This window comes from Aquarana catesbeiana, linkage group LG03 (assembly GCF_042186555.1).
Source record: "Aquarana catesbeiana isolate 2022-GZ linkage group LG03, ASM4218655v1, whole genome shotgun sequence".
In the NCBI taxonomy this organism is placed as follows: Eukaryota; Metazoa; Chordata; class Amphibia; order Anura; family Ranidae; genus Aquarana; species Aquarana catesbeiana.
In genome coordinates, this window is record NC_133326.1 from 151,802,160 (window position 1) to 151,818,774 (window position 16,615).

At 42.6% G+C, this 16,615-nt stretch overlaps 1 protein-coding gene across 1 annotated transcript in view; it reads left to right on the top strand.

The window, feature by feature from the left end:
* The window catches only part of EXOC4 (exocyst complex component 4), an 813,215-nt gene that overhangs the window by 570,811 nt on the left and 225,789 nt on the right, over positions 1–16,615 (top strand). The window contains exon 12 of the mRNA XM_073619419.1: positions 4,571–4,707. Within this exon, the coding sequence (XP_073475520.1) occupies positions 4,571–4,707 (137 nt within the window). The remainder of the gene's footprint in view (positions 1–4,570; positions 4,708–16,615) is intronic.

The window sequence follows — 16,615 nt, forward strand, 5'->3', positions numbered from 1 at the left end:
TTTTTTCTGTATCTTCCTACTTCAGTGTATATTTCAGAAGTTGCAGCTTGTATAACTAATACTTCTCAGCCAGGTACAAGACACGTTTTTAAAATCATATTAAAAAGTGACACTACCGAGCCTATTGTTTAGATGTAACCCACATTCTGCAAAACCATAGGCACCATTAAATAACTATAGTGTCTCAGAAGACGAGTTTCAAGTATCATGTAGAAACACTGAGACAAACATTTACTGATTTTAATGATGTTTTTTTCTATTACAGCCACTTTTTGTCAGCTTTGTTTTCTGGTTTCTGTAGTAGCTAGGGCTCAACATTGCTTTTAGATATCATTTACAATGACTGCGATTGCTTTAATTTGTATTTTCACGTTTGGGTCTGGCATTCTGGGAAATCATTATGCATTGCAGGAACGCTATGTTTATTGTCTAATGCAGAATATTTACATCATTGTGCTGTGGTTGTCAAAAATGGTTGCAATGATCTAATTTTGGCTTATCCATCTTTAACAGTATTATTATCTTGTATATTTAAAGCAGAACTCTGGGCAAATTTTGTTTTGTTCCCATGTGGTGGGACTGTGCCTGCACTGCATGGGTTAATTGCTCGTTTTTGTCCAAGGGTTCTTTAAGTAGAGATATACTCGCCTAAACCTACGATCCTCCCAGTGAAAGACCAATGCCTTTGGCTCCTGACCCCCTGCAGTCCAGTAGTCTTCTGCGGTGGATTGTTCCTGACGTCATCACGCCCACTCAGTGTCTCTGGACATGAAGACGTCAGGAACAGTCTACCACTGGGCATGGGGATGCGCCATTTTCCAGAGAATTGAAGGATTGGGTGAGTAAAGTCTCTGTGTTCCCTCCTAGACTAACCCAGCAGTATACTTATACTTATTAAGTCTAAGGGTGCTGGAATCAGGTAAATACTTATTTTAGTCCCCGCTTCACCAGGCTCCCTCAACGCATGCAACGGTCCCATGCTGCCTCCACTGTATGGCTCTTTAGGCCACAGTCACACTTCTCCCTCCTTCTTGTACAATGCGATGTTAAAAGCCCTGCACTGTATTTGATAACACAGAGGGGACCGCCCACCGCAGAGCTTTGTATAGCTTTGGATAGAGATGGGGCTCAGATATCTATTAAGGGCGCTGAGGGGGTCTACTGCACACAGAAGGCTTTTTAACTTAATGCGTAGAATACATTAAGAAAAGAAACCTTCTGACTTTACAACCAATTTAACATGAAGCAATCGGATATCTTTTCAATGTGAAGGAAATCCCCTCTTAAGCTGGCCATACACTTTTGTGTTCAGCCAGCAGGCTGAATGAAAAAAAAAATGATTCCTTCACACAAGCAAGCTGATGGAGGAATCCACCCCAAAATAAAATTCAGCTTGTTCCTGCTGAATCAGTTGTCTTTCGATCAATGTATGACCAGCTTTAGACCGTTGTATCAGGAACAAGTTTTCCCTTTGGAAGAATTTGCTGCTAATACTGTTCTAGTGTCAACTCAAATAATTTGATTTACTTTCACTTTCATTCCCAATCAAATTAGTGATCAGGAAAGTTTGATCTTGTGACTCTCCCTAACAGGGACAGTGACGGCATTAAAAGCCAGACAGACCCCTCACCAGTTTATCCAAGTTTTAAACAATAAGTCTTGCCTTTGGTTATACTTTAAGCTGCTCCATTGCATTTATTAGTTGCCTGGTTTCCTCACCTATGCACAGTTATTATCCATGTTGGCTGATTTACATGTTTTCTTGACTTTGGGGCATAAAACGAAAGCTGGCTATACACTAGTAGATTTTGGCATGAATGTTCATAAGAAAAATCTTGTCCTTGCATTTAATAATGCCATCAGAGACTTGATGAATGTCATGAACTTCAAAATGTTGTTTGTTTTAAGGATTCAATTCTAAAATAAATAGAATCTCCTGCACAAAAACCTCATTCACAGTTAAAATTTTGTTAACCCAAATTAACTCTGCGCTAATGTTAAAACGTATTCAGATTCCGAATGTGTTTAAAAGAAAAATAGGCTGCTCATATAAATATCACAGTCCAAAAGAATTTAAACCGCGTATAGTATAGTACTGTAAAATTGTCAGATTGTCTGGATTTAATAAGCAGCAAAGAATACTCACAGCATGCGTGATGACTTCAGATTGCATGCCCTGCCCAACGTGTTTTGTCACAAATGACGTCTTCAGGGGAACCAGAAAGCAACATACTGTCATACAACAACATCTGCCTCAAGAACTGCTTTCTTTCCCCTGAACCAGCTGCTTAATAAATCTGAATAATTTTACAGTACTTTAATATGTGCGGTTTATTTTCTTTTGTGATATATGGCACATTGAATATCTTGAAGTGACCGAGGGGAGGATCCCAGTTCTGGAAAATCCATTGATGACTACCTATTTACACATGGTTGTGGGACAAGTGCATTTGACCTCCATGTAACAAGACCTATTTGGTAAGAGATGCATGTACCTATGGTGGCGGTGAAGAAGCAACCTTCAGCTGTGATGCACATGATGTTGGAGGAATTTATAATTCATGGATTGTACTCTATATATTTCTGAACTTTTACTTTTGTCAGTAATTGCACTGTGAATATTTTATAAGCGTTTTTGAATTTTGTTTTTACAATTTTTTTTAATATTGGTCTCAATTTTGGTATTGGTGTGGCGTTATGATATAACATTTACATTTATAGTGGTTGTAAAGGCTGAAGGTTTTTTACATTAATGCATTCTCTGCATTAAGGTAATAGAGCCTTCTGTGCTAGAGGATCTGACCCTCAGCCCCCCATACTTACCTGAGCCCGATCTTGATCCACCGATGACCCTCCTCACTGGCCAGATTGATAGAAGTGGGAGCCATTGGCTCCCGCTGCTGTCAATCAAATTCTGTGATGAGGGGGCAGGGTGGTTCGGGAGTGAGCGGGCATGAGTGCCCCCTTAGAAAGTGACTTTCTATGGCACTCGCTGAAAAAAGGAGGAGTCAGGGACGCCTGTGGGCGACACAAAAAGAGGAGGATCCAGGCTGCAAAACAAGTGCACAGAGTAGGTAAGTATGACATATTTATTAGTTTAATAAAAAAATAAAAACAAAGCTGTAGTGTCACTTTAAAATGACAGCGCTATACACATTTATATTAGGTTTATATACTGTTAGAATTTTTTTGAGGAAAAATTTCCATACTGTTTCTTTGAGTTTTTTCTTTTTTTTGACACTCCAATTGAAAATGTTCAATGATGTGACCCAATTAAAGTGTAACTAAAGGCAAAACTTCATTTTGGATGTAAGGGAGGGCTATAACCCCATCATATTATATAATTTTTTTGTCCCTTTAGGGAGATTTTCCTTCACTTCCTGTTCCATAACCAAAACATGAAGTGAGACGAATTCCCTCCAGAGTGACGGAATCAAGGTGTGTCACCAGGGTCCCTATTGGAAATATTTCCCCCTCTGTAATTATTCTAAAGTCAACCCATAATTTGGAATTTTCTTTTGCTTTCACTTTAAATGATAATGGTAAACAGGACAAGGAGAGAGGGTGAATCTCTCCAACAGGGGTATCCAAAGCCAAGAAATTTTTTTTTATCTTTTAGTTACACTTTTAACTATTAAAAAAATCATTTGAATGTTTAAAAAATAAAAAAAATTCTAGCAAAATTTTTGTGTAGCCAGCTTAACTTATGCAATGCTGTGTCTGCGTGGATAGCAGAATGCAACTTTAGACAGCTGTATCTGCAGTTCACCGGTGGCAAAAAGGCAGATGTTAACATTTCCAGTGAGCACATGGAGAACGCATAAAAGCCCGTGTAACCATAAAGGAACATGAGTGTTAATGCAGTTTACACAGCTGATGCCTTCACTGCCTTGGCGTACAGTATTGCATTTGTTATAAATCAGTATTGTATATGTATTCTTTTGTTCCTATAGGTTGCTTAGCATCACCTTCATAGATGTGTCTATGATTTAATTAAAGTGGCTTAATATTTCTAGTTTTCTGTACCATTCACGTGCTTACAACCTACTATTATATAAAAACATCTGCCCCAGGAACTGCTTTCTTCAGCCAAACATTTCTCACATATAAAAAAAGCCTTCTATGTACTGTATTCATGAAGGATAAAAGATGTACTGGGAAGGCTTAATGCAATTTCTTGACAGGTTAGGTGGAAATTTATCGATGTAAGTATGATGTTTGTCAGGCAGAGTGATAGAATTATTGGACAAGTGAACACATAACTCACAAGCGGAAGGAAGAATCAATTATATTGAAAGACGTTAGAATGAGATATAATAGGGTTAAGAGAAGCTTGTGAATTCAAAGAATTGCAGTGATACCTCTGGGAAACCTAGATTTTTGGTACAGTATAGTACACCTAATATTTGAAAAAATATCATAACACAATAACAACAATAATAGAACCCAATCAAAATCGGCACCATCACTGATCTTTGCAAACCGAGTCTTCATCTCTAGTACTGCTGGTTAACTTTCATCCTAAAAACTTTTTTGTTGACCTAACCTAGTATTTAATTTTGTCTTGCAGAGTACCGTCATTGTGGAGAAGACCATTCAAGATCTAATGAATCTTATGCGGGACTTAAGTGCTTACTCAGACCAGTTCATGAACATGGTGTGTGTGAAACTTCAGGAGTATAAGGACACCTGCATGACAGCCTTCAGGTACTTTGCTTTATATGTGGCAGCCTTTCTCCTTTCCATTGGATTACAAAATGATTGAGATAGGCTAATACAAGTAGAGTACACCAACACTATCTGTTATGTTACAATTCTCATGCTTTGAAGAATTAGTATTTTTGCTTCACGGTTATATGATACAAAGTCTATTGCAATGAAAGATAGTCATGTTGCTTAAAGTGATATTGACCACTTAAGGGCCAAGCCTCTTTCTGAGATTTGGTGTTTACAAGTTAAAAACAGGTTTTTTTTGCTAGAAAATTACTTAGAACCCCCAAACAGTATATATATTTCTAACACCCTAGAGAATAACATGGCAGTCATTACAATACTTTCTGTCACACCATATTACAGTCTTACAAGCACACTTTTTTTTAGAAAACATACACTTTTTTGAATTAAAAAATAAGACAACAGTATAGTTAGCCCAATTTTTTTTTATATTGTGAAAGATAATGTTATGCCAAGTATTGATACCCAACATGTCACACTTCAAAATTGCGCCCGCTCATGGAATGGCGATAAACTTTTACCCTTAAAAATCTCCATAGGCGGCGTTTCGAAAATTCTACAGGTTGCATGTTTTGAGTTACAGAGGAGGTCTAGGGCTAGAATTATTGCTCTCTCTCTACCGAACGCGGCTATACCTCACATGTGTGGGTTGAACACTGTTTTCATATGCGAGCGCTACTCACGTAGGGGCGCGGTTTCCTTTTTTTTGTCTTATTTATTTTACATTTTATTTTTTTATTTTTACACTGTTCTTTAAAAAAAAAAAAAAATTTGTGTCACTTTTATTCCTATTACAAGGAATGTTAACAAAACTTGTAAAAGAAAAAAAACATGACAGGACCTCTTAAATATGAAATCTGGGGTCAAAAAGACCTCAGCTCTCATATTTACACTAAAATGCAATACAAAAAAATAAAATAATTACATTTGAAAAAAGAAAAAAAAAGTCCCTTTAAGAGCTATGAGCGGAAGTGACGTTTTGACGTTGCTTCCGCCCTGCAATGATATGGGGACGGGTGGGGGCCATCTTCCCCTCACTCTCCATACCAAACAGGGAGAAGAACCCGATTGCCTCTGACGCTACCGATGGCTCCGGTAAGCGGCGGAGGGAACCGGAGCCGCAGAGACCACATTTATCTGAAAGCAGACCGCCAGCTGAAGAAGAGGATACTGGGGTTATGGCAGCTAGCTGCTGCCATAACAACGATATTCCTTTTCAAAGTAGCGAAGTATAGCGACGGTGGAAAGCCCCTCAGGCCCCCACACTAGATTTTTGGAAATCCATATAACAAAATGTTGCCACTGTATAAATTTACCTACGAGTCTAGAGGATGCCCAATCAAATTCTTTAAGGTCTGGGAAATTTGGACCGAATCTAAGCACACTGTGCCTTCTGTTGTTGTGCCCCTTTAGAGCTTTTAGCAATAATGCTAAAAGCAATGCTTAGGGAATACTTTGGTGTGCTGTGGGACAGTTTGTCCAGTATGTTACTTATTGAGCCTTCAGTTGAATACATATGGTTTAGGGCATTGATTGCCATACCAATTTTGTTGTTTGTTTTTTTTAAGCCTGGGTATGCCCGATAGGCTTTTTTATAACTATGCCACTTTGCAGTCAATAAAAGAGAATGAAAAAAAAACACTAAACCAAAAATGTAATATATTGCAGCTTACCAATCATTAGATATAGTGGCTATATTAATTTTCCCTCTGTTTTCAACTAGTGATCTGGCCAGTAATACATTTCCTGTCTTAAGGTGTCTCCACTCTGGGGAAAAAAAGAGCAGCAGCAGCACATTTGGACAGCAGTGATGTCAGTCTGGACGGAGGGGAGTGTTGGATGTACTAGCAGATTTAAATACACAAACAAACTGAAACAAACTCCAGCTAATACTTTATAAACATTTACAGAAAAAAAATGTTTTCCTTTTGGAATAAAGATTTTACATAAAATCTGATCAATGCAAGCACCCCTGTGAGTGATAAATGGTTTGTCCCAACCCTCTAACTGCTATATAAGTTTTCAAAATAACAGACATACTTGCAGGATAACCAGGTGAAATAAAAGAAAGAAAGCCTAAAAAAGAAAAGTAGAGCAGCTATCACATCTAACAATTGGTAAGCTGCAGTATAATGTTTGCTTTTGGGTTTAATACCGCTTTAAAGTAGAACTAAAGGCAAAACTTTTTGCTTTATCGTACATCATGGGACACAGAGCCATAGTTATTAACTTAATGGGTATATAGGCACCTTCAGGTGATGGACACTGGTATACCCAATACAGGAAGTTCACTCTCTATATAACCCCTCCTCCTTCCAGGAGTACCTCAGTTTTTTCGCCAGTGTCTAAGGTGTTGGTCACGAGTGAAGATGTGCTCTGAAGAGCTCCAAGCTGGAGGGCTCCCTGCTGGATTTAATCAGCCTCCACAGACCGGATCCATCCAAAGTGCCACTAAGGCCAAGGCCCAGGCCTCACATAAGAAGAACGAGGTTTTGCCTGCAACGCCTGTCTTTGTAGGGCTGGACCACAGGACCCAGGACTTTTTTGGTCATGCTACATTACCTAAAGTTTTCCTGAGGGGTGCTATACAGGTCCAAGGGAGTGGAACCCCTATAATAGGGACCCGGTCCTTGAAGGTTTGCTAACACAGCCTGCCGTGATGGGTGAAGTTTGGATCTTTCTGTTACAGCAGTATCCTGCAGCGAGGAAAAGGTAAGGGAAGAAGCCTAGGAACTGTAAAAAGTTCACCTATGCTTTTTTTCTTACATAAGTAAAAATGTTGTCATGCCTAAAGTCTCCACTAGAGGGAGTAAAAGCATACCTTAGTACGTTGCTTCTCAGTCAGCTCAGAAGTCAAAGCTAAACATCACGTGTGTGGTCTCAGCAAGCCAGGGGGGATCCTCATGTAGAACATTACCTCCCTGGGGGAGGGAGGTACAACTGTAGCTTGTATGCCCTCCTCTCCCCCCCTCTCGAGGGGTGCAGCGGCAGCAGTGGCTTTTCATATATGAACTTATTATTTTATTCCCCACAGAAAGTTTTTAAACTTCCCGCTGCCCAGCCCATCCTTGCCTCAAATCTCTCGCTCAAGGAGTGCATCTATACCATCCGCGTGTGCACGGACTAGGGCTAATTAAAACAAAAGGGGGACTTGATTGATGGAGGGGGCGTGGCTTAAAGGGCATGGCTAAGGCACAGCGCCGTGTGCAGGACGTAAGTACATGAGGACCACACGGAGCAGACGCTGGGGACAGGAATCAGACGCTCACAGCTAACAGCTGCAGTCGGACACACAGGACACAATAGCACTGGGGGCACGTAAGGTTGATGCAGGCAGTTCCAGTACAGGAAATAACATTTATAACAACACTAAAGCTGAACTTTATTAGCACTGTCTTTTGCTAGACTATTTTGCTCAACGAGTTGTGCATTTACTTAGTGCTCCCAAAAAAAGACACCCCAAAAGTACCAAAAATTCCACCCCCAGGCGCTGGGAATTCCAGTCGTATCTCCACACTGTCATCCTTGCCTGAGATACCAGATATGGCAAGCCAGGGTGAGTCATTGGGACCAATTGGTGGTGCAACTGCTTCTCACATTTCAGCCCCTGTATACGTGACTGAAGATGCGTTTTCCTCCGCCCTGCAGGATCTAGAAGGAAGATTAGCGACTTTAATCGCATCCTCTATCCAAAATGATAGAAAGAGTGTCAGATCCCCCTCCCCCACCTCAGACTCCTTACCAAGGGAACAGTGGGTAGAGGATGAGGTGTTACCCTTAGGTGATCAGGAAGAAAGGCAAACAGATTACTCCTCTGTGGAGGAAATAACGGTAGATTAACCTTTTTCAGCCTTGCAATCTGAGAAATTGCTGATACAATCTCTTACAGAGATGGTTTGTGCCTCTTTCAAGCTACCTCTAGCAGAGTCAGCTGATAGTTCTGTTTATTCTTTAGGTTCCTTAAAACCTTCACAGCCTTTTCATGCATTTCCTGTATATGCATTATTAGAAAAGCTTATTTATACTGAATGGGATCACCCAGATAAGCAGTTTCTCCCTCCAAAGAGATTCACAGCACTCTATCTGATGGAGAAGAAACTCACCAAAAGATGGAAGGTACCAGCAATTGACGCTGTGATTTGCAGTGTGAATAATAGTCTTACTTTTCCAGTAGAAAATACACAAATGCTTATAGATCCAACTGATAAAAGATTGGAATTTCTGTTAAAATTCCTTAAAAGCCCTTAAAGAGGTACCTGCACAACAGGCCCGCAATTTGGCTGAACTACCAAAGGTGCTATGTTTTGCCATAGATGCCATGAAAGACTCTATTCACCAGGCGTCCCAGTGCTAGTACACATGCGTAGGACTCTGTGGTTAAAAAATTGGTCAGCCGAAGCACCTTGCAAAAGGCTTCTGACTAGTTTCCCTTTTCATGGGGATCGACTATTTGGGGATGATTTGGACAAATACATCCAAACGATTTTAGTGGGAAGAGTACTCTTTTACCAGTGAAAAGAAAGTATAAACATCCTTCTTTTAAATGGACTCTTTCCCCTGCGCCAGGGGCATCCGCCTCTAGCTCTAGGCAGTGGCCACGTCAGAATCTAGAAGAAAGCCTCAGGGTCAGGCCCAGGGACAGAAGAAGACCTGGGGCCGGAAATCTGCAAAGCAGAATACTAAAGCCTCATTATGAAGAGGCGCCCCCCCCCTTGCCAGAGTGGGGGGAAGACTTCTGCAATACTCAGAAGTCTGGCAAGAGGAAATTCAGGACAGATGGGTCATCTCCATGGTGTCTCTAGGATACAAACTAGAATTTCGGGAGTTTCCACCGTCTCGTTTTCTGAGATCAAACGTTCCCAAAGATCCAGGGAAAAGGCAATCTCTGTTTCAGGCATTAGACCAATTACTTGCTCAGGGGATGATCATACAGATCCCCACAGGAGAGCAAGGTTTGGGGTTTTATTCAAACCTCTTTAAGGTACCAAAACCGAATGGAGATGTCGGACCCATTCTAGATCTAAAAAATCTAAATCAGTTCCTGAAGATCCGTTCCTTTCGCATGGAGTCGATCAGGTCAGTAATTTCTGTCCTACAAGGAGGAGAACCTCTGGCGTCTATCCACATCAGGGATGCATATCTGCATGTCCCTATATTTCCCGCTCACCAAAGGTTTCTGCGGTTCGAAGTAGAACAGCAGCACTTTCAGTGTGTAGCCTTGCCCTTCAGCTAGCCACAGCACCCCGGGTGTTCACAAAGGTGCTGGCCCAACCTATAGCCAGGTTAAGGGCACAGGGCATAAGAGTCTTGGCGTACCTAGATGATCTATTGCTAATAGACCAATTAGGTGTACGCAAGGTTTACGCATTACAACCAATTACCTGAAAAGTCTGGGTTGGATTCTCAACCTAGAGACAGCTAAAAAACACTAGAGTATTTGGGTCTGATCATAGATACAGTCCAGAAAAAGGTGTTCTTTCCTCAGGCAAAAAGCAACTTCATAAGAGAGCTGGTGCAGATTGGTCAGGTCGAAAGGAGATCGCTCCATTCGCCTTTGCATGACGTTGTTAGGAAAGATGGTTGCTTCATTCAAAGCAGTTCCCTATGCCCAGTTCCATTTGAGACTGTTGCAAAACAGTATTCTATCTGCTTGGAACAAAACTATCCCCAAGCTTTAGACTTGCCAATGCGGCTGTCCCCAAGGGTGTCCCAAAGCCTCAATTGGTGGTTACTAACTCAGAATCTGCTGAAAGGAAAATCCTTCAGACCAGTTATCTGAAAAGTGGTAACGACAGACGCCAGCCTTTCAGGCTGGGGAAGCAGTACTAGAGAAGACAACTGTCCAGGGACAGTGGTCAAGAACCAAAAGAGTCTTACCCATCAATATCCTAGAGATTCGGGCAGTGTGTCTGGTGAAGGCTTGGACTTCCAGGTTACAGGATTGTCCTGTCAGGATCCAATCTGACAATGCCACAATGGTGGCCTATATCAATCACCAAGGGGGCACCAAGAGTCTAGCAGCGCAGACAGAGGTGAACCATATTCTAACTTGGGCAGAAAAGAATATTTGTGCCTATCGGCAGTCTTCATTCCGGGAATAAAGAATTGGCAGGCAGACTACTTGAGTCAGCAGTTATTCCCAGGGGAATGGTCTCTTTACCCCAACATTTTTCGGTCTGTTTGCCAAAGATAGGGGACTCCGGATGTAGATCTTCTAGCGTCCAGATACAACATGAAGTTATTCAACTTTGTGTCCAGGACAAGGGATCCACTCGCATAAGGAACAGATGCATTGGTGACCCCATGGGATCAGTTCTCACTGATCTATACATTTCCCCCTATTCAGTTGCTACCTCAACTTCTTTGCAGAATCAAGCTGGAAGGAAAGCCGGTAATTCTGGTAGCACCAGCATGGCCCAGAAGGCCATGGTATGCAGAAATCGTAAAGATGGCAGTGGAGGATCCATGGTCCCTTCCACTATGGCCAGACCTACTCTCACAGGGGCCGATATTCCATCCTACCTTACGAACTATATATTATAGAGTCTGGAGGGCTTATATTTCCTGGTGTGAATCCAAGGGTTGGCACTCTTTTAAGATCTATCATAGGCAGAATTCTTGCCTTTCTACAATTAGGTGTAGAGATGAAGTTAGCCTTGAGTACTATTAAAGGCCAAGTCTCAGCTTTATCGGTCTTATTTCAAGGACCGCTTGCTACACATTCTTTAGTCCGGGGTTTTATGCAAGGGGTGATGCGGATTAATCCGCCAGTTAGATCACCTTTGAACCCTTGGGACTTGAACTTAGTTTTGTCAGTGTTACAAAAACAGCCATTTGAACCGATACAGCATATTCCCTTTGTCCTTCTGACAAGGAAGCTGGTGTTCTTGGTTGCTATATCCTCAGCAAGGAGGGTTTTGGAATTGGCTGCTCTTTCTTGTAAAGTGCCATACTTGATTATTCATAAGGACAGAGTGGTTGTTACGCCCTCGTCCAGATTTTTTGCCAAAAGTGGTGTCAGGTTTACACCTGAACCAAGAACGTTCTGTCCTGCTATCGTTTTTTCCAAAACCATGTTCCAGGGAAGAAAAGTCACTACATTGTCTTGATGTGGTGAGAGCAGTCAAAGTCTATTTAAAGACGACTGCTCAGATTTGGAAGACTGATGTCTTATTTCTTCTGCCAGAGGGTCCTAAGAAAGGACAGGCAGCATCGAAATCCATGGTTGCTAAGTGGATTCGGCAAGTTATAATTCAAACTTATGATTTAAGGGATAAGATTCCCCCTTTTCAAGTCAAAGCGCACTCTACCAGGTCGGTTAGTGCTTCTTGGGCAGTGCATCACCAGGCCTCCATGGCTCAGATCTGTAAGGCCGCAACTTGGTCTTCAGTACATACATTCATCAAATTTTATCAGGTGGATGTAAGGAGGCATGAGGATATCACCTTTGGGCGCAGCGTGCTGCAGGCAGCAGTATAAGTCCTCAAGTCTGAGGGTATCCTGCAGGTTGTCTCTCCCTCCCTTCAAATAGCATTGCTGTGGGATATCCCATTAAGTTAATAACTATGGCTCTGTGTCCCATAATGTACGATAAAGAAAATAGGATTTTTATAACAGCTTACCTTTAAAATCCTTTTCTTGGAGTACATCATGGGACACCCAGGTCCCTCCCCTCTTTTTGGGGTTTAGATATATTGCTTTGCTACAAAAACTGAGGTACTCCTGGACCTTTTAGAATTTTTTGCACACAAGTTAAAATGCACATTTTAGGCCTGAGGTTCAGTGAAACCCCCCAAACATTATAAACTATATCTTCTAAAATCAGAGCCCCTGGAGAATAATATAGTGGTAGTTTGTTTTTTTATGTCACAATATATTAGGGCATATTTTTATCAAACCCATTTTCAGTTAAAAATACACTAAAGTTAATTTTACGGCACACAAAAACAATATACTGTATTACCCATTTTTTGTGTAAAATATGAAAGTTGAGTTTGTGTACGGTAAATAAATACCAAACATGTCAAGTCTTAAAGTTGCACGTGCCCTGTGAAATAGCAACAAACTTTGATACCCAAAATTGTCACTAGGTGACTCTTTAAATGCCCTTTACAGGTCATTAAACTTTAATAATAGCCGTAAAATGGTTTTCATTGCTGCGATCCTGGCATTACCGAATATGTATCCATGCATTTACATCTATATGAGGGTTTAAAAAAATGTGTTACATCAATTTTTTATTTTGTTTTACATTTTTACAGTAAAAGGTGCTGGTATATAAGGCATCATGTACACTACAACTACTAAACTCATATTTAGGAGCAGCTGGGTGTTTTTTTAGCAGCCTCTGAACTCTCCTCAATGTTATCTTATGTGTACATGTACACTCAGTCGTTTATAGTAGGTTGGAGGCAGTTGAGGTTACAGGAGGTTTTTTGAAAGCAGATAAATCATGTTCAAGACTGTAGTTTACCGGCATTTCAAATGCCAAATGCTTGTAAACGTTAAGATACAGCATTAGCTTTTAGCAGTGTTCATCTGCCTCTATTTAAAATCAATGGTTCCCCTATGAGAGCCATATACTGATCTGACTTTCAGCCCATTGATTTGAATGAAAATTACATCCAAGTCGGATCATGATTCGACTTGTGGTGTGACTTGTACTCTGAGGATCTTGAAGGGGAATACCATGCCAAAATTAAAAACGGTGTGGGGTTCTCCCCCCCAAGATCCATACCAGACCCTTATCCAAGCATGCAGCGTTGGCAGGTCAGGAAAGGGGGGGCGAGCGAGCGCCCCCCCTTCACGAACCATAGCAGGCCACACGCCCTCAACATGGGGAGGGGGGTGTGGGTGCTTTGGGGCAGGGGGACCTTTTCCCGACAACCCTGGGCAGTGGTTGTGGGGGTCAGCGGGCAGGGGGCTTATCAGAATCTGGAGGCCCCCTTTAACAAGGGCCCCCCAGATCCTGGCCCCCCTATGTGAATGAGTATGGGGTACAAAAAAAGCAGTGTAGTGTAAATAAAAACAAGAAACGGTTTTGACAAGTCCTTTATTTAAAATCTTCCTCTGGTCTTCTCCCTTCGGTCTTTTTCATACCACGTGATATCGGGGTCTCATGGTGACGTCGCTGGATGGCCACGCCCCATGGCTATATAAGAACTGGCGAAGAGCGGAGCTAGCACGACGACGGGAGACAGCGTCAGAGGAGGACCGGGTCGGCGGCAAAGACCGGAGGGAGAATACCAGAGGGTGGGTGGGATCTGGGGGCCCCCTTGTTAAAGGAGGCCTCCAGATTCCAATAAGCCCCCTGCCTGCAGACCCCCACAACCACCGCCCAGGGTTGTCTGGAAGAGGCCCTTGCCCTCATTAACATGGGGACATGGTGCTTTGGAGTGGGGGCGCAGGGCCCCCCCTGCCCCAAAGCACCCACAGCCATGTTTAGGGTATGTGCCCTGGTATAGTTTTGGGGGGGCGCTCGCTTGTCTCCACCCTTTCCTGACGTGCCGGGCTACATGCTCGGATAGGGGTCTGGTATGGATCTTGGGGGGACCCCACACAGTTTTTTTTTTTGTTTTGGCGTGGGGTTCCCCTTCAAGATCCTTGGAGCACAAGTCGCACCCCAAGTCGGATCATAATGATCTGACTAGGATGCTACTTCTATTTAAATCAATGGGCTGTAAGTTGGATCAGTAGACAGCTCTCATAGGGAACCATTGATTTTGAATAAAGCCAGAGAAACACGGCTAAATGCGCATTAACGCCAATGCAAAAAGCTACTAAAAGCGCGTTTTTACAGCCGCTTTTTCCCGGCGTTGGTAGTGGCTTTAAAGCTCGTTTTTCTAATGCCCTGTGTGCATGAGGCTTAAGAGGTTAAAGCTAGGAAGTTTATTTCTACTTTATTTGTTGCATTGGCCTCCGTTGCTGCCTGCTTTTGCAATACTGCCTATAAATAAGTCCCATCATAAGAAAACTGAACATTCATTGTTCAAAATCAATCAATAATGGCTGATAACAATGGAAGACACAAAAAAGCTTAGTACCAAAATAGCTATTTGTTCACGTGCAAACTGCCTTTCTGCCTTTTAACTATCAAGATAACATAGCCATGTATGTTGACCAATTCATAGACTTACAAAATGAGCAGTAAACACAACCATTGGGTAGCACTGTAAGGCTGGCCATAGATGAGTCATTTTTTTCCTTTGTTCAACCGAAAGTGACTTGAATCCCCCATCCACACATTCGAGGTAGATGGGGGAATTCTCCCCACTGAACTATTGTATTCTGACAGTGGAGACTTTTTCCCACCATCAGAATACACTGAACATCTGAAAGGGCGGTTGTATAGAAGTCGATTGGGAAATCGACTTATGTAAAACAACCATGCCCATACATGGATCAAAATTTGGCTGGTCCCTGTTGAACTGGCCGAATTTCAATCCATGTATAGCTGGCTTAAAGTAGAAAGGAGAGCCTGTGTGCATAATAGGTAAAAATGGCTGCCCCAGGTCCGCACTCCTCCACGGTACTGACCCCCCTCAGTCACCCCTCCATGGTACTGACCCCCCTCAGTCACCCCTCCATGGTACTGACCCCCCTCAGTCACCCCTCCATGACACGGTCCCCCCTCACTCAGCCCCTCCACAGCTTCCTCGGCTTCTCCTCCCAGCCAACCCGATCCGCCTCCTGTTCTGATTGGCACGGTCCCCCCACACTCACCCCTCCACGGCACGGTCCCCCCACATTCACCCCTCCACTGCACGCCCCCCCCCCCCTGCACTCAGCCCCTCCACAGCTTCCTCTGCTTCAACACCCAGCCAACCCAATCCGCCTCCTGTTCTGATTGGCCGCAAGGAGAACACGGAAGACAATAGCGAGCATTGATTCACTATTGTCTCAAGTGGGTGGGTTCTGCGCCCCAAGCCCAACCTTTTTCAAGCCAATTAGAGCCTCAGACTTTAATCATGTGGCTTGGAAAAAAAAAAAAAAAACTCATACAAACGTATGAGTACCACGCCCTGCATACATCCCCACATGCAAATTAGGTGGGCCGCGCCCCTAAGGGACCGGCCGGTCGGTCCTGGACTGCCCATATACAGTATATGCATAATTACAGATTGTACACAGAAACCAAGTATTAAAGTGGACCTTTCAGTAAGTTAGCAAGTCTGCATGAATAAATTCCACAAATGCCACAGTATACAACAAATGTATAGCTTTTCCACAAAACTCTACCTATTAGTCCTTTAGCTGCAGTCAAGTGATTTTACTAAAGCTGATACCATGTCATTAGTCTACTACAGGCAGGTGAAAGCATTTCCTCAGTCTACCCTTCCCTAGTGATCAGATGGCAACATTGTGACTTTGTAGCAAGGTGGAAGGTGAGAAGCTTTAGCATGACTGATCTGTGTTAGACATTTGTGTACAAAGATAAGAACATCCTAGATACTAGGATTTTCTCATGGGTGCTCAACCTGTGGCCCTCCAGCTGTTGCAGAACTGCAAGTTCCATGAGGCATTGCAAGGCTGACAGTTACAAGCATGACTCCCATAGGCAGAGGTATGATGGGACTTTTAGTTCTCCAATAGCTGGAGGGCCACAGGTTGAGCACCTATTGTTTACATGATTGTGTCATCTCTGAGCCAGCAAATGTCATGGTTTTCATGAGGGTTTTGTGTCTCCTTGTTTTTGCGCATTTTCTGAAAGTTCACCAAAAGTCCTGCATACTGCATCTTTGGTGCACTTTCAGAAAACACACTAAAAACACGGGACATAAAAGAAAGTCTATGGGAAACTGTGGGTAACCTATACGTAGACCGCAGGCACACCCATGCTGCACCTGTGCTGCAGTCAAACTGCAGCGTGGCAGTGTGAAAG